General features: G+C 43.7%; 1 protein-coding gene across 1 annotated transcript in view; it reads left to right on the top strand.

Moving 5' to 3' along the window:
• Window positions 1-18,286, top strand: part of IL12RB2 (interleukin 12 receptor subunit beta 2) — a 632,737-nt gene that overhangs the window by 271,071 nt on the left and 343,380 nt on the right. Inside the window, exon 6 of the mRNA XM_069641943.1 lies at window positions 109-251. Coding sequence (XP_069498044.1) covers window positions 109-251 — 143 coding nt within the window. The remainder of the gene's footprint in view (window positions 1-108; window positions 252-18,286) is intronic.

The following is an 18,286-nucleotide window of genomic DNA, read 5'->3' as shown; positions in this document are numbered from 1 at the left end:
AAGCTACAGCTCGATCACAATAAAATTGTATCAAAAAATGTACTTCTTAACTTCATGAAATGTAGTCAGCTTCAATCAGCGTGTTTACATATGTATTTTTTTTCACAGTGAAGCCACGTCCACCAACTCATCTCTCAATAGAATTTCCAAATTTGTCTGCAAATAATTGCACAATCAAGTGGCGGGATGATCAACAGATGCGTATTTTTCGGCTAAGATTTCGTTCCAAATCGAATCTGTTCTGGAATACGGTAATGCTTCATTGCTTTCTTTCAGACCAATTTAAATGCCAGAAGATCTGTATTTCTGTAAGCATCTTTACTGTACTGTCAATATCTATATATGTGTCAAATAGACAGCATTCATAGACATATGCAATCCTCAAATCCTCCTTTCAACATGCTTTTGGGACCAATAGTAATCTGGGGAGTAGGTTTAAAAAACTTTTTGTACCAGGCATAACAGTATTCTAAAGGAGTAAAGGTGATGTATTGATGAAATTATTTAATATTATTTATTTGCATTTGTCAAGCGCGCGTCCAGCCCATAAGGCATCGAGGCGCTGTTACAGAAGATGAACAGACTTATGTTTACAGGCAGGTGCCCAATGGTCTCATGGTTACACAGTAACAAGCACATATGCAGGAAATGACTGATACAGATTCATAGTGAAGGAAGAGACAATTCAGACAAAGAGCCTAGTTTTGATAGCCTTGCGAAAGGCTAGGTGTGACTCAATAAATCTTAAGTGAGGTGGCAGTGCGTTCCAGCGCGTGGCTGCTTGGGTGGGGAAGCTGGAGCCACCAGCGCGCACCTTTCACGTTGTGGGCGTGACAATCGTGTTGGCATAGCATGATCTTAAGGGTCTAGTGGCAGTGTGCTTGGTAATTCTGTTTGTCAGGTAGGGAGGGGCAAATTCATGAAGGCATTTGTGGGTGAGGGCAAGAGTTTTGAAGACAATTCTCTCTTTGACAGGGAGCCAGTGTGCTTGCCTTCTGATTCCGGAGATATGGTCTCTTCTTGCGGTACCCGTGGCTGCCCTCAATGCATTGTTTTGAACTAGCTGCAATTTGGCCAGGTTTTTGTTGGAGGTCCCAACGAGAATTGCATGCAATAGTTCTAAAATTGTATTTCTTGGTGGAGCTTTTGCTTTTATGGTTTTTAATTTATTGATGAATTTGTATATAATTGTTTCCAAAATCTCATCTCTTAATAAATAATATGCTTTTATGGTTTGTAATAGAAATAATGCAAATCAATTCAACAATCAGTCAAAGGGTAGAAAATGTGTAACTTGTGAACGCAAAATAGATATTTGAACAAACTGAAGTAAGATATACCTGTTCTTCACAAGGGACCTATTACTCTAATGTATAAGATCAATGCGAGTGTAAGAGGTGCACCCAGAAAGGACTAATGTTTTGGTTTATTGACAAACCTGAAGGCCCTTTATTGGCTCAACTTTATCAACCCCTGAAATAAATCTCAATGGACTTTGTGCTCAAAGAGAGGGACAGAAACCGGTAACTGCTATTGAGACCTTTCCTTCCAGCACCCATTCTACTTCAGGAAATGTTGTGTTATGTTATTTGGATTTATTTAATCTGCTGCCATTTTCCTGATCTTTTGGCACTTTGGGACCTGCAGGAGAAATTGCTGGGTATGGTTAATACGTTTAGATCATAAGCAAACGTTCACTGTATGGGGCTAGACTTCTAGGGGCCTGATTTACAGATTGTTTTCCAATGGGACTGCACCATTTCAAAACACTTCTGTGAGTCAGGAACAAGGTCTTTTTGGTGTATGGCCTAGGTGTGCCCTGAGGTGGATAATCATGTTGTTTATCCGGTCAATGTCTTCTCTTGTACATTTGAGCATTATGGTTGTTTGGGGCCATCTGTCGGCTTGTGTCCTGTACCTCAAGCATGGGTTTAATGTAGTGATCCGCATGAATTTATGTATGTCATGTACATCCTTTGCAGTAGTGCTGTTCTTTGCATTTAATGTACAGTGTTAGGTAGTGCTTCATCCAAAAGGCTTTCTGAGGCCAGGGATCTCGCCACATCCAACTCTTCCTCCCTAAATACCTCCTTGCTAGAGTCCTTCGGTCCTCTTTCTCCAACTCTCTGCAAAGCAGACGTTTCTCCAAGCAGAGAGTGGGGGGGTAAATCTCTCTTCAACAGGAGACTCCCTTTGGAACAACCTCCCTGCCCCTCTTCGACTTGAGCCAGATCTCCTTAAGTTCCAGAAGCTTCTCAAGACTTTCCTTTTCTCCTCCTCCTTTCCTCTCCCCCTTCCCTGCTAGACTCATCCTGCCTCTGTGACTGGTTCCCTGTGTTCCCTTAAGAGTCTACCTGGGACCAGGCCCTCCTTCAGCCAGCCTTCCCCCGCACCCATTCCTCCAGCACCTGCCCTTGTGCACCTTTCCCTGACTAGCTTTCTGAGCCCTGTCCACCCTTGACCCCACACTTGTCCCGACCTCCTGGTTTCGCCCTGGCACTTACCCTCCTGGGCATCCTTTAGCACTTGCCCAACCCATGGCTCCTTCCCCTAGCTCGTCTCCCTCCATCTCCTCCTTATCCCATCCCTTCTCCCGTATCTCCCCCTCCCCCTGCACTTATACTGCACTTGCACGAGCCGAATGTCACAAGGCCTAGTAGGACCATTATTGTTGTTTTTCTCCTCTGCCTCGCCCTCTTTTGTCTTGTGGTGCCTGCAAACACTTTGCTGTATAGGCGCCATACAAAAGCGCCCAAAAATAAATAAATAAAGTGTGGTGAAATGTGATGACAGTTATGGTGGGACACTCAAAAAGGGTAACATGGTACACTACGCTACCAAGCATTAACTGTAGCATAGTATCTCGGAGTGCAGCCAGAGAAGCAAAGGTAAATACAAGGTTAATAAAGGTTATTATAGGGTTACATGATGGGCCAGTTAGCAATAGAACATCATTTGCGCATCCAAGAAGCCAGACATTACTGGGGAACAGAACATCACATGGCGAAGTCCAGGAGTAGTGCATCACAGGGAGTGTATTATCGCATTGTGCAGTAAAGGGGCTGTAATGGAGCAAACCATTTCATTGGGAGCAGCACAGAAAATTGCATGTTTAAAGAACAAATATACCACAAGAGAAAAGCACCACAGAAGGAAATAAGAGAAGCAAGCACCAGGAAGGGCCAAATACCCCCAGGTGCACTCTAAGGAGAACAATATTGGGTTCTGTCGTGCTCGTGTTCTTAAGCATATTAGATCCATGGCTGTGGGCTAAGTGGAAAAGGCTACTGTACCTGGGTTCCTATGCTTTGGCAAATATCACTCTGGTTTTCAGAAGTTGAGGTGAATCCCCTGTGGGTTTAAAGTTGTTGAGAGAAGGTGACACTGGTGTGGGCATGTAGCCTTCGGGTACTAGTTAGTACTTTCGGCATGCTAGCATATCATGTATAGTCTGTTGGTCTTGCGATGGCATTGGGGTGTTGTTGCAGGTGTAAGATCACATGATGAATACATCTAAGAAATATTCTGACTTCCTAATGAAGGGATGTTTTATACTATTCTGTCTGTCATCTGTGTCCATTGTCTTTGAGTCGCTCACGCTTTCCTTATCCTTCTCTCTTGGCCACAAAAACTCCTCCACTGTAGTGTCCCACAATTCACAGATTCAACCATGCTCTCTGTATCATGACAGACATGTCTGCCAATGACTTCTCCAACAGTGTCAAACCTCTGCCTCCTAGCTGCCATAACTCTTCTGGTTCCTCGCTTGCTCCCCATCAGATGTGGGTTTTAGCCAAGGGAAAATCTGTCACTAATGGAAAATCCACTAATCACTGGTCCGATTGTCTGGAGGACGGCTCAATGTTTACGGGTCAATGCATTTCTGTATGCATGCTTTTTTCATTAAACATGGAGTGCAGAATATGAGTTGAAATGGTTATGGACTTTAAATCCATCAGAAAGTGGTTTTCCCCACTAGGTTAAGAAAAGGAAAATGGTATCTACTGACAATAAAGCACTTCAGCCTATTTGAAGCATTCCCATTGTGTGTTTACAGCACTAAAAAAGCAAGAAAATCCATAGGTATTACTTCTCATAGCTATTAGATGACCCAGCAAATTAAACTTTTAAAAAAGAGAATTGTTTTATAACGGTCCTGTTGCCCAAACCTTCCAAAATAGAAAGATAATGTGACAAGGGAGTGTAACAGAGACAATTAACCCCTAACACCTATACAATCTGAATGACAGCACCAAAAGGCCAATTGCAGATGCTGTCCATGTCCTTTTGTGGCGAGGGCCACCAATCTGGCATGAGTGGGGAAGGACATGGCTAAAGCGCTTGCATATAAATATATATCCCTCATCAAAAGCCATCCTCATCTCTCGCGACGCTAAAACATTCGTTTTGATTCAATGTTAATGCACTTCTGTGGCATAGTTATTAACTTCTCTTCTCTCATGCCCAGGTAGACCATATCTAAAACTCACCATTTCTGAATGATGCAACCTACCCCTCCAAAGGTGGTAGGCAAAGTATAAGTGTATAAATATAATAAACAATTATTTATGGCTGACAAAGTGAAAAATAGTGTGGCCCAGAATAAAATGAGGAATCTTATGAATCGTACTTGGATCTATCATCAACATATTTGACTAGAATTAAAATGACTCTATCTTTACAATTAATTGGTTATAGGTAATTGTTATAGGTAATTGTTTTGGCAACATGTAGGGGAAACAAAATCGATGTAATGCAGAAATAGAAACTTCAGAGTACTATGACAAGAAGGGAAAACATGGAAAATTAAATTGAATGTGAAATTCATTGGCCAGTGCACATAAGAAGGCATTGTTGCATGTAAAGCCACTGATAAACATGCATTAGACCATTCAAATGTAAACCTGAAAAGACAATGACAAACCACGGCAGGTTACTACCGCGTTTTCCCACTGCAGCTTCAAGTCCTCCGTTGCAGAAGGGAGAGAGAGTGGTAGGGGCTCACCACCTCAATTAGGTTCCATTCTTTCAAAATGTAGTCAAGTATTTTGTGCCCTCCCCCACACTGATCTAAAATGATAATTCCTAGAATTTCCGTGAAGTAGAAAAGATGCAACTTATTTTTTTAGCTAACATCTGTTTGAGTTACTTCCCTTTCATTTCCTTATATTTTCGTCATATTATATGTACTAATTCTCTTTTAATGCCCCAAGAGGTTTTTATCTTTAATTCGGTTGCATTAATGGAATATTATACTTTGGAGCACATGCCATTTAGTTTAAACTCCACATTCCTAATTAAAGACGAGTAGGCATGTACTGCACTCAAAAGTAACACTGAACACGTACAGAAGTCTTGTACTTAATGTTCCCATAGTAGGCTACTTCCCAGTGGCAAAGCAGCACCTTAGCAGCTTATCACAGGCTACCTCCAAGGCCGCAATGATTCTGGCAACTCGGGGTTGGCCCTGCATTGAAGCATCCCACTAAGAACACAAGTAACTGCAGATTAAAACTTTAACAGAACAATAGACTCTCTTTTCAGATTCCTTTCATGTTAATTCACAGACATTAGCTGATGAGGAATCACTGGAAAGTCATTGTTAAATGTCACAAAGAAAGAGGAAGAAAATACACTGAGAACAGAATTTAGGTTGTAACGCAGGTTCATTGGCAGATGCATAAGGTTGCCAGTTAAGGGAATAAAATGGAAAGCCCTCTGGGCACAAACAAAATCCAGAGAGGTTCTCTCCTTCCTATCAGCTTCCTGCCCTGCCTGTAAGAAGCCTGCAGGCACAGATACAGAAATGGTAATGATCTGGTGCCTGTTTTTCCAGCAGCTAACCATGCTTGGTGGACCGTGTATGTACCTGGAATATGATTCCTAGCAGGACCATAGTACTTCCCGTTTTTGCTCTGAAGAAGAGGTTAGGTTACTTCCTAGGGGACCGAGGGGTCCTCTTTAAAACAGAAGATGGAAGATGTTTTCAATCAAACAGGTTTCTAGAGGGTTGAAATGATAGTGTAGTCCCTACTCTAGAAGAATGCATCACCCCAAGTCCATATGCCCAGGCTCCATTCAAGAAAGCAGGGTTCGTCCTAGAACCTGGTTGCTTCTCAGTGCTTGTGTTTTGGCCATGTTGCCTCCTAGGATTGGGAGATGTTTTTCAGAGAAAATTGGACCCTTCGTTCCCTGAGGGTCTGAAGCCAGTGTAATTCCTCCTCCTACCAAAGGGGTCTCCAGTGATGAGTTCCCCCACGTAAGACAAATTGGGTAGGTACCCTCCACTTATCTGGGTAAGTCTGGATATGTTGGTCCCCCCTACAATTGGGTGCTAAGTCTAGGGTTCTTGGAGTTAAGCTGATGGCCTGCCTCTGCAAACATAGTCTGAACCCCAAATCCTTCTCTCTGGTCTTATTCTCCTGCTTCTTGGGGAATAGATCACCCTGCTCACTTTTCCAGTGTAAGAGGCTATGTGGCCACTGACTCCCTTCAGCAACCTTAATGAATAGATTGCCCCTGACTCGCCTCACTACCGTTCTGTCAGTCTCATTCTGGCCGCTGCCAGCTTCTGGGTCAAGGCCTACAAAAATGACCTCTCCTCTAACCGTTAGTCTCCACCCGGCCTCTGTAGCAATGAGGTTATCTGGAGTTGGCCTTTTCCTTTGTTCTGGCTCTGACCCCAGGAATCTTTCTGGTCTGAACTCTTCTCCTGCTTCTCTTCATCTTCCCACTGCTCTCACTCCTGTTCCTCCTCCTTCTGTGTTTGCTCTCCTTGCTCCTCTTTGAAACTTGCCTATCTCTTCCTTTTCCTGTTACCCCACCTCTTCCAATTTCTCTACAGTCCTTCTCCCTCTATCACACCAGTTCTCAGGAAAGAAGACAGTCAATAGTCGCAGGAATCCTGCCCTGTTTCACTCAATTTATAGCAATATTCTGCTTTGTCAAGAGGACATTTTCATGCTGCCAGTGTAACAAAACATTTTCATGAAAGCTTTGTCCAGTAACGTAAGTTTGCGGTGCAAACGTGCATATCAGGCAGGTGCTATTGTGGTAAAAGGGAGATGGAAGGAGGGAGAAAACATGTGGTGAGGAAGGTGTTACTCAAGGTGGAAGGAGGGACAGTAGAGAGGGGCGTCTAGGATTTCTAAGTGCTATGATTGAAAGAAGGGGTGTCCGGATGAAATAGGGAGGTGTGTCTTGCCGGTGAAGTGTTATGTGTACGAAGGTTGAAGCAGATGGGAAAGTACCAGTCTTTCGATTGTTTTTTGATGGTGTTGAATTTGGGATCCTGTGAGATGTAGTTTGTTCCATGGAGAGCGGGCAATGGAAGAGAATGATTTACCTCCTTGTTTTTTGCCTCAAAATTTGAGAGGTGTTACTTTGCTGACTGTGGTTATCTGCCTGGGATGGCAAGCTTAAGGAATGATTAAAGTAATGACAGTCAATGGTCGTTTAGGTAATGTTCTGGATTTTGAGTTTGTTTTCATGGATAACCAGTTGAGTCTTTTTAGAGCTGGAGTGATATGGTTGTAAGGCTTGAGGTTTAGTAATGCAGTTTTATTATGGATGATTTGGAGTGATTTTAGGTATTCTTAGGCCAGGTCCATATAGAGGGAATTACAGTATTCTAGTTTGGAGGGCATTAGGGCATTGGTGATGATGACCTTTTGCTGAAGTTCAAAGTGGGGTAATAGGATGCGTAGGGGGTATTTTGTTTTATTTGTGTGGTATTTTACATGTTGTTTAAGGGATAGTTCAGTGTCTATTACGATTCTGAAGTTCCTTGCCCCTGAAGTAGATGACTGGGATTGTTTGTTCAGTGGGCACTATAAAAGGAAGGTGGTGAATGTGTTGGCTGCCAAAGATCATGACCTTTGTCTTGCTCGGGATGAGGCATGAGTTATTTTTGGACAAGTATTTGTGCATGGTTGTAAGGCATTGGCTGATGGACTTGTGGTATTCGATGTTTGGGGAAATGCAGAAGGAAGTTGTGCATATTCTTGAAATGTAGGTGTGAATTGTTTTATAATGTGTGGGAGGGGCCTGATTATAGGCATTGAAGAGCCATAGGGATTCGATGGATCCGTTAGGCCCTCCTTGAGTACATTCCCTAGGGTTGATAGGAAATCTATGACATTTTCGGTCATGGCGTTTGTACGTTTCTCTCAGAAAATGTGTTAGTATGTGTTGTTTGTTAGAGAATTGTTTGTTAACTTGTGGCAATTTCATTTTTACAAGGAACTTCATCTGATATCATAGTAATGATAGTGTGCCACTCCAAGAAAACCTGCCCATTTATTTATTGTTTGCTTGTTAGACGCTTCTACAGGAAGTAAATACTGTTTCAAAGTGCCCACAGGGCAATGCGGAAGGGGACAAGGGATGAGAAACAATTAAAATACATAACACATTTTAAATACAGTGGGGGAGGGGGAGGCCGAGCCTACTATGCCTTGTGAGTATTCAGAACGTGCAAGTGCAGAAGGGAGAGGGAATGGGATAGGTGCTGGGGTGCTCATGGGTGAACAACAGGTGAAGTGCAATGTAAGGTAAGTGCCATATTCCAGGTGTGGACAGTGAGCCGAGGCAAGTGCTGAAGATAGACAGAAGCTCGGGTGATTTGGTGTGGGTGGTCAGGGCCCCAAGGATGCATGAGGGCCCTGGACACCAAGCAATCAGCTGTGAGATTAGCATAGGAGAGAGGGAGGGAGGGAAGGAGGAGGTAAAGAGCAAGGTCTTGAGGATATTCCGGAATTTAAGAAAGTCCTGCTCAAGACAAAGAGGGAGGGTGAGGCTGTTCCAAAGAGCCAGTTGAGGAAAGCGATCGATCTCCTGCCCTCTGTTTAGCGAAATGCTTTACACACAGGGAGTTGGTTCCAGAGGAGCATAGAGGTCTAGAAGGGGGAATATTTAGTAAGAGAGAGTTTCAGATAGTGTGGTCTCCGGCCCCAGGCAGCCTTGTGGATGATACAGAGGGATTTGTATTTAATCTGTGAAGTAACCGGGAGCCAGTGAAGACTTTTTAAGGCAGGAAAGATGCGGTCCCTGGGCTTGAGGCCAAGGAATTGTCTTGCTGTCTTATTCTGGATTAGATGGAGGGGTCACAGAGTGGGCGAAGGTAGATTCAGGAGGAGGCTATTGCAATAGTCAAACCTAGAGAGAACCAGGGCTCGGGTAACATTGAGCTTCTAGGGGAAGGTGAGAAATGGTACAATTCCTTTGAGAAGGAAGAGCTGAAAGTGGGACTTCTTGGCAATGTCCTGAGTGGTTACCAGTCAAATGGTCGAAACATTTGGTCGACAGACAATTTGGTCGACACCATTTGGTCGAATGCCAAATGGTCGAATTTTTTTTTTTTTTTTTTACCCATTTTTTGTTTTCTTTTGGGGGGGGTCCCCCCCCCCAACTCCCTTTTTTTCTTTTTTATTTTTTTTCTCCACACGAAAACCCACAAAACACATATATATATATATATAAAAAAAAAAATTCGACCATTTGGCATTCGACCAAATGGTGTCCACCAAATTGCAGTCGACCAGTTTGTTGTCGACCAGTTGACTGGACACCGTCCTGAGTGTGAGGAAGGAAGGAGAGAGTGGAGTCGAAGATGACTCAGAGGTTTCTGGCTTCAGAAGAGGGAACAGGGGGGAAAGCCTGTGGAAGAAGGCAAGAGTGAAGGGACAATGTCAGGTGCAGGGGTCCCAATGGGAAGGATCTCCGTTTTGCTGGCATTGAGGCAGAGATCATTGGAAGTGCACCAGGCTTAGATGGCAGAAAGACAGTCAGTGATGATGGAAGGTGCAAGCAGGTCAGCTGGGAGTTTGAAGAAGAGTTGTGTGTCATTTACATAACACTGGAAGTTGGGGGTAAAGGGGGAGATGAGGAGTACCAGCTGAGTAAGGTTGATGTTAAAGAGGCAAGGCGAGAGAATAGAGCCGTGGGGGACACCACAGGTGCAGAAGGAAGTAGCAGAGGAGAAGGAGCCCAGGATGACTTGGGAGGAGCGGTCAGTTAGGAAGGAGGTTAGCCAGTCCAGTGCCCGCTCTGAGTTACCAAGGGTGTCGGGAAGCCTTTGTTTGACAATGGAATGGTTGACCGTTTCAAATTCATGGCACAGATCAAGAAGGATGAGGATGGCAGGAGAGATGGAATGCAGGGATGCAAGCAGTTCTTCACAGGTGTTCAGAAGACCAGGTTCTGTGCGTCTGGATGCTCTGAATCCAGATTGATGGTCATGGAGACCGCCAACAAGTTCAGTGTGAGAGTTGAGTTGGGACATGGCCAACTTCTCCAATAGTTTCCCCAGGAAGAGGATGATAGAGTTGAGGCAGTAGTTGGCTGGACAGGAAGGGTCAGGAGGGAGCGCACAAGGGAGTGCTTGAGGGAGGAGGGGAAAGAACCTGTAGCAAAAGAGTGGTTACAGAGATCTGCAAGTGCAGGGGCGAGAGAGCTAATATTGTCCTTGATGGTTCTGGATGAGCAAGGGGAAACCTTTTTGGAAGAGACCTTCATGAAGCAGACAACTCTGGTGACTTCTTCCGGTGAGACAAAGGGGAAGGAGGAGAAGAAAGAAGGAGGAGGGTGAGTGGGCAAGGTAGGGAAGGTGTGAGGGGTGGAATGGGAGATGAGTCACAAGGCTGTTCAGGGTGTCCTGAGTTTTGATAAAGTGAGTGGTGAGGGCATCTAGTCATATAATCGAATGCCTTACCATCTAAAAAAAAGCGTTGAAAAATAAGCACCTAATGCAGTTTTTTTTAAGGTAAAGGGTTTATTTTAATTGTATTGGGTTTTTAAAAGCTAAAAAGGAGGGTTAGGAGGGAGGAACCCCCATTACAAAAAACAAATGCATTAGATGCTTTTTTTTCAAGGCTTTGTTTTAAATGGTAAGACATTCGATGCTTTGGCATTCAATGCTATGACTATAAACCGTGGTGAGTATGTTGCAGAGGGCCTGAGAAAGAATAGAGAAGGAGGATACTGCGGAAGGGTTGGCAAGTTCCCAGGAGATTTTGAAATGCTCAGCTGTGTTGTTGGCAGTGCCAGATACCCGTGCCTGAATGTGGGCTCTTTTCTTGGCATGGATAGAGTCTGTATTGCCTTTGGAGCAGGTGGCAGGCCAGTTTGTCAGAGGATGAGCCTGAGGGTTGCCTCTTCCGTTCTACAGCTCTGCACTTTCGTTTCAGTCTGCAAGTTCAGAGCCGTACCACGTGTTGCGCTTAGATGCAGGTTTCAAGCGGATCCTCATGACTTGGGCAAGCATTTAAAGGGTTTTGGTGATGGACAGGTGGAAGTTGCTGAGAGCAGTGTCAGTGGTAGAGTCTGAGTTGGGAGGGCAAAGGGGATAAAGGTGGAAGTGAAGGCAGCAGCTGACACTAGTTTCATCGGACGGATGTTCGTGAACGAGGTTGGCGGGGCTTTTCGAGGAGTGGTCACAGAACTATAGGAACCCAGGTCGGAGGAGCGAAGTGAGTGGTCATACCAAGAGAGAGGGGTGACCAGGGGAGATGAGAGGTGGAGGATGGAGTGGATGATGGCATTGAGTGTGTGTCCAGCAGAGTGGGTTGGCCCAGAAGGGAGAATGGAGAGGGATAGAGAGGTGCAAAGGTCAATGAAAAGAGTAGATGTTGTGCCAGGGGAGTCCAATTGGATGTTAAAGTCACCCAAGAACAGCAGGATGGAGGAGGATGAGAGTAAAGAGGAGCATAAATCAGCCCATTCAGAGAGGAACAGGGAGATATCGCCTGGACGCCGGTAAATGGTAGCAGTGGTCAGGTTGGAGGAGTGAGAGATAACCAATTTGCATACTAGGCTCTCAAAGGAGGAGTGAAGCTGAGTGGGTAAGACAGAAGAAGGCACCCACTCAGGGAATATTATGGCAACCCCACTGCCAGCACAATGAGGTTGAGGTTTAGAAATAATCTTAAAGCAGTCAGGTAGGAGGGAGTCAAAAGCAGTGACAGCTGGCATTGAACCAGGTCTCAGTAAGAGCGAGAATGACAAGGTCTGTGTCTTCAAATGGAGGCCGATGTCAGCAGAGTGTTTGTTGGCTGAAGGGGCATTAAGAGTCGCCAGGTGGAGCTGATTTCTGCCTTTAAAGGTTTTCTGAGGTGGAGTACAGGGGCGTGGTACTTCAGTTGTAGTTTGCGGGACAGAGAGCGAAGTAGGGGGAGAGGCAGGAGAAAGAGGGAAGTTATTGAGGGATGGCAGGATCCGGTCGAAGAGACGGAGGTTGGCCTGAGGACCCTGAACCAGGATAGTGCCAGTGTTGTAGACATTAATGATGCAGCGTGAGGAGAAGAAGTCCGCCAAGAGGACTTCCCACTTGGTGCCACCATTAATGGGAGAGAATGAGAAAGGGGAGAGAGTAGGGATGAGAAGTGAAGTCCATAGGTCTGGGGAGGGGACAGAGAAGAGGATAACAGTGAAGATTTGTCTTCAGGATGCACTGACATAGGTGACTGCAATGGGAATGCCAGGATCCTAACATAAGAAAAGTCACACTGGGGCTCATGTTAATTAAATGTGTAATTTGACAGCGTGGAGCCATTCCTTGTTGACATTTGCCAATTTGCGTCCTTTGCGCAGCACAGTACAAAAGTGCAGGGCAAAAGTAAGAAACATGTGCAAAAGCCTTAATGCAAGTGCAAATAGGCCCACATAAACACACACCGTGACATACATTCACACAACACTCACACAGTGCTAGAGGTTTTTTTCATGTAACCCCAAAATACAAATACAAAATAATGTACACTACCCATTTCCACCCTCATAAGAAGGGTGCAAATAGATATAAAGAAGTAAAACAATCTACCAAGTGAACTCTTTCGAATACCACTAACAGTATTCAAGAAAACCCAGTATTGTTACTACGAGTATATTTTGTTGTTTTTATTTTTTTATTTTATTGGTTAAAAGTCTATTCAACCTTTAACCATATTAAACAGGTTAGACACTAAACACAAAAGAACAAAATAGAAAAAATAACCGTCAATAGCTAATTTTAGTAATACGGGTATAGCAGAAATGCTGTAATTGGCTAGATGTTTCGGGATATCACCATCAGTAATGATAATTACCACCAGCTGTATTCTTCCTAACGAACTACCCAAGCTGTAATGAGTGCTCTATACATAGTAAGAATTTACACCAATGATGCACAGCATTGAAGCTACAGGTCCAGCCAAATCCATTCAGGTGAAATCGCAGCATCAAAGATGAACACATATTTCAACAAACATTTACTTTCATTTATTTATTGCATCTCATGTAGTTTAAAGTTCACTTCGATTATCGGATAGAATTGTTTGTCAGAGTTATGTGTGCATTATCTCTTAAGGACTGTCGCCTTACTCAGTACCAGAAACTTTCACTCAGTATCATTCACTCAGTATCATTTTAAATATGAAAAGGGTGATGCAATGACTCCCTGTCCTAAATCAAACTTCCATGGTTAAAATCATTAGAAACAGATGCATTAATTGAATTAATAGACACATGTTTGTAATCTTTTATAATAATGTAGATATTTCATTTTAGAGTGTATGTTGCAATCTTGTAGATGTTATGCATCACAGTTATTATGGTGACCTAGGGCCTCTAAGGCTGACTGGTGGCAGTCAGCATAAGGTTTGCAGTCACAGGTGTCTTAGTTGGGATTGTTTTCGGTGGCAAGGTGTCTTGCTGTAGTGGGATCTATATGTTTGCCCCAAAACCAGTGCGACTGATGACCAACTGGGAGAATCTGTCCCAGCCAACATTGTTCACTGAAAATGTGTGTTCTTCTACGCACCCCTTTCGACAGCCCACTTCCTTCAATTAGCCACGTTGCAGACATTTTATGTTATATTAAGTTGGCTTATACCACGCACCGTTCCCATAAATATGATCTCCAGGCACTCATGTGGCTTCTATAAAAGTGGGTTGGTTAGGTTAGTTGTGGAAGAGGGAGTAAGATAAAGATTGTACTTTTCTGTTAGTGCTTGCAGAACCAGGAGAAACTGGTGCATGTGCGGGTCTGCTTTCTAGGTGTGTTCGGAATGTGTGCACTGGAGTTGTTGTGTCCGTAAGGGTATCGTCCAGTGGCTGGGATGTTTGTTTGCAACAGTTCGTTTTCAGTGGGTTTATGGCTTGTGAGGTGAGACTGATCCGTTGGATCATGTGAGGTATTTGCGGCGTATCTCGAAGAGGAGCGAGGAGTGGGTAAGGTTAATGGTTGGTATGAAGTGTTTGATTGTTAGTTCCAGGGTCTGTGCTGTTGTTGGATGGTCTCTAGTTCCTACTAACAATGCTGGGAGCTCCCTGTTTACGTTAATCATTGTGAGTTCAATAGCCAAGTTTTCAGTCGTTTTCTGAAGGTGAGGTGGTCTTCTGTCATTCTTATCTCCTTTGGGAATGAGTTCCATAGATTGGCACTTAGACTTGATCTTAAGTCCCTTACTGTTTTGTAGAGGGTGATCTTGGCTTGGAGGAATTCGGCACCTTGTCCGTGCAGTGATTTGTGGGTGATGCAGAGGGTTTTGAATTTAATGTGTTTTTTTACTGGGATCCAGTGTAGGCTTTTCAGGGCTGGTGTGATGTGGTCTCTTATGTTTAGTCTCAAGAGAATCCTTTCTGCAGTGTTTTATATGCATTGGAATTCTTTAGTGAGTCATTCTGCCATCCCTGGGCAGAGGCTGTTTGCGTAGTCAATTCTTGATAGTACTACGTAGATTATTGCAAGGGATTTGTGTGGGAAGTGGAGGTATGGTGGGATCCCTCTAAGTAGTCACAGGAGGTATTCCCAGATTTATTATCATGGCCAATGCTTCTAGATGGGTTCCCATGCCAGGCGGGCAATTCAGTTGTGTGTCTGTTGCGGTATCCTCAGCGGGTGAGATCATTATTTTTTGGGTCAGATTAAGCTTGAGGATGTTGGTTGTCATCCAGCTGTATATGTCAGTGAGGCAGTTGTTCAGGGTGTTGTTTGGGTCGTGCGCTGTGGTTATATTGACGATGAGTTGGGTGTCATCTGTGTAGTTGTAAGCAGTAAGCCTGTGGTTTCTAATGATTTGGAACGCTACAGCCTTGTGGTACGCCACAGGAGATGTTTCTTTTCTTCCGTTCGGTTGGTGATTAAAGATTTTAGCCATTGTAAACCAGAGTCCTTTAACCCCACATGTCTGGTGGTGTTGAACGCAGCTGATATGTTGAGTAATATGAAGGCAGATCATGTGTTGTTCAATCCAATATGGATAGAAATGCTGATTCATTTCCTCTCATGGGTCAAAAGCCGACTTGCAAGAGGTGGCGTATTCAGTTTATTTATACATGGTTGAGTAGAATTTTGTATACATGGTTCTCCAGTAAATTTCACCTGGTAGGGTAGGTTATATATAGGTCGGTAGTTGGTGGGGTCTTCCGCACTTCCGGTTTCATTTTTCAGGAGTGGTTTGATGTAGGCAGATTTGAAAGAGTTTGGTACTATTCCTGTGTTTAAGGATAGGTTCATCATTAGCCGGAATTCACATGCTGGGGTGCTGTGGCTGAGGATTTCTTTGTAGGTGCCTGCGGGGCATAGGTCACTTGGGGATTCGGCGAGGTGATGTCATTTATTAGTGTTGAAAAGGCTTCTTCATCTATGGGTTCAAATTGGTTGAGGTTTATTATGTTGTATGGCACGCCGGTTGTTGGCATTTCCATAATAGTGGTTGTGTTTATTGTTGCGAGGATTGCTTCAATGGTCTGTTTGATGAATTGTTCCTATTTTTGTTCTTAGGTAGTTGGTGATGTTGTCACATAGTACTGAAGATGGTATGATGCCTTTGTTGCTGGATGTAGGGTTTCTGATTTCTTTGATGGTTTTGAAGAACTGGATTCTTGTGGCGTAGTATATTTGTATTGCTTTAAGAACTGCTGATTTGTATATTCTGCGTTGTTAGTATTTTATTTTGTCAGATTGATTGTAATGGTTTCTCCATAGTTTCTCCAGTTTGGGGTTTGTTTTCTTGAGTTCCTTCAGTTCTTCTGTGAACCACTTTACAGTCATTTCTTTTTGCTGTGGCTTTGAACGGTTTTGCTGGTGCTAATTGGTCTAGGTCCTCAGTGATCCAAGTGTCGAGTTTATTTATCGCTAGGTCAGGCGTCATTCTATTAGTTCAGAGATGTTTGGTTTCGTTGATTCAAGCAGTTCTATTCACTATTCCAGGTAAAGACTCCAACAGTTTCTCTTGTTGGTAGTGTGCAGAATGGTGTTTCCGGGCAGTATGCGGGTAGGGAGTTTGATGTTGAAAGGGATCAGGTAATGATCACTGTATATTATTGGTACGAGTGGGGCGGCAATGGATCGCCAAATATTAAGGATATTTCTTGCCTCACCCTCTCATCGTTTCTGCCAAAGTCGTTTTTTCACCACCCCCACGCCTCCTCATGCCCTCCTTCTTCCACCACGACCACGGCACCTGCCTACTCACAATGTGGGAGACCTGCGTCCTGGCCTCTCCAAGGAACCTAAATGTCACCCCCGCCCTGGGCCCACAATCATGCCACGGCTTTCTTCTCACCTGGAATGCTCTGCCAAAACCATCACACTGACCATTTTCATCCCCTCCAGAAGCAAAACAAACCTCTGACACTGCTGTTCAGTGGATCCGAGGACACTTTTGATAATGGCGGCACCCTGATCAGCAAAAGAGTGGTGTTCTCCATTGATTTGGTGACTAAGGCTAGTAAAACCCTCTCGTAACATAAAGACACTTAGAAAGGCACTGATCTGTTGTATGCAAACCTAAAGTGGGAGCAGAAACGCATCCAGTCAACCATCGAGAATAGAAGACACCAACAGCTGATTAGACAGCTCCAGTAAAAATGGAAATGTAACCCAAAAAGGCACCCTGAGGCAACATAACCTCTGCGTCCTTTACCATGTGATCACAGGTCATCAACAGAAAATGTTGGAGAAAGGTGAGTTGGATAGCAGCAGACAAATTAATTCAGTGACAGCAGGTCTTGGGATTTCACACTAATATGATGGAGACATGGGGAAGCACAAGAAATTAAATGACAGAGACAACCCAAAAATTCTCTCTTCCCGTCTCACTACAGGTCTACAAAAGGGGTGATGATATAGCAGTTTGGTCTCGTGCAGCACCACAGTGACTCGTTGCACTAGAAACTACGAATGTGTTTGGGGTCCTGAGGAAAATGGGATAGAAGCGATTGGCTCCCCACTGAAACCGGTCGACCATTTGTTTGGAATGTCTGAAGGCTAATCAGACATTCTGGAGGAATCTGTTTTTCATTATATTTTATTGGTTTTATATTTTTACAAGTGAACATTTGAGTAGGGGGCATGGAATTTGCGCTCCCTTCCGTGCTCCTTGTTCGGCATCCCCAGATTTTACTACAGTATGGGACTTGTTTCCCATTCACGGTTTATTGCACTTCGATGAGATTGCAGTATGGAATAGGTCAGCGCTAGTGTTCTCTGTCTGTCCCCTAACTCTAGATAAGTGGCACACCAGCTCCCACTAGGGTTATTCACCACAGGAGGGATATCTATCGGCAATTGGAGGGCCAGCTTAGCTAAATTGTATGGCTTCTGAAAAGAATTTAAAGTAAGAAAGTCACCTGGACTGTTTTGTGTACCCTTCCTATAGGCCTTTGGTCCAGGTCGAGTGGCCACTTGGTCCAATTTTGGATTTTGCATCATAAAATGTATCTGAACCTCACCGCCACGTGTGCAATTTGAACTACTGTTTTCTTGATGCTTACTTATATTCAATTCAATCGTTAATTTCTAATATATACACAGTTAAAATAAGTTTACCAAATTAATATCAAACCATTATATAATTTCCCTCTAAAACACTTCTTCATAAAATCAGTAAAAACAATTAATGTCATACACGCTTAAGACAACAATAATAATTTGTTCCATTAAAATAACATACCAATAAATACATCACTGAAACCCCTCCTACTTCACCAACTTCTCTGCCACTCTCCCACGCCTACAGCTAACTTAGAACGTATTGCGCAGGCGTGATCCAAATATTTACTACTACTTGAGCCAACCTAGATGGGGGAGAGAATGTCCTTTTCAGAGCTAGTCTGCTGGCTCTAACATCCCATTGCTTAAAAATTGAGCACAACAAATGGTTGCTGAGTTTTGTATAATGAGCACATAAAAGGAAAAAATGCAGCAAGGCTTCCCATGATGAATTATCACACCAGCAAACTGGACTAGAATCCCCCTCCGAATTCGATTTATACGTCAATTTTGATGCGTAAAGATAAATATATT

The sequence above is a fragment of the Ambystoma mexicanum genome, chromosome 1q (assembly GCF_040938575.1).
Source record: "Ambystoma mexicanum isolate Mex_15411 chromosome 1q, UKY_AmexF1_1, whole genome shotgun sequence".
Classification (NCBI taxonomy): domain Eukaryota; kingdom Metazoa; phylum Chordata; class Amphibia; order Caudata; family Ambystomatidae; genus Ambystoma; species Ambystoma mexicanum.
The sequence above is the reverse complement of the archived record's forward strand: the minus strand, read 5'-3'. Positions and strand labels throughout refer to the sequence as shown.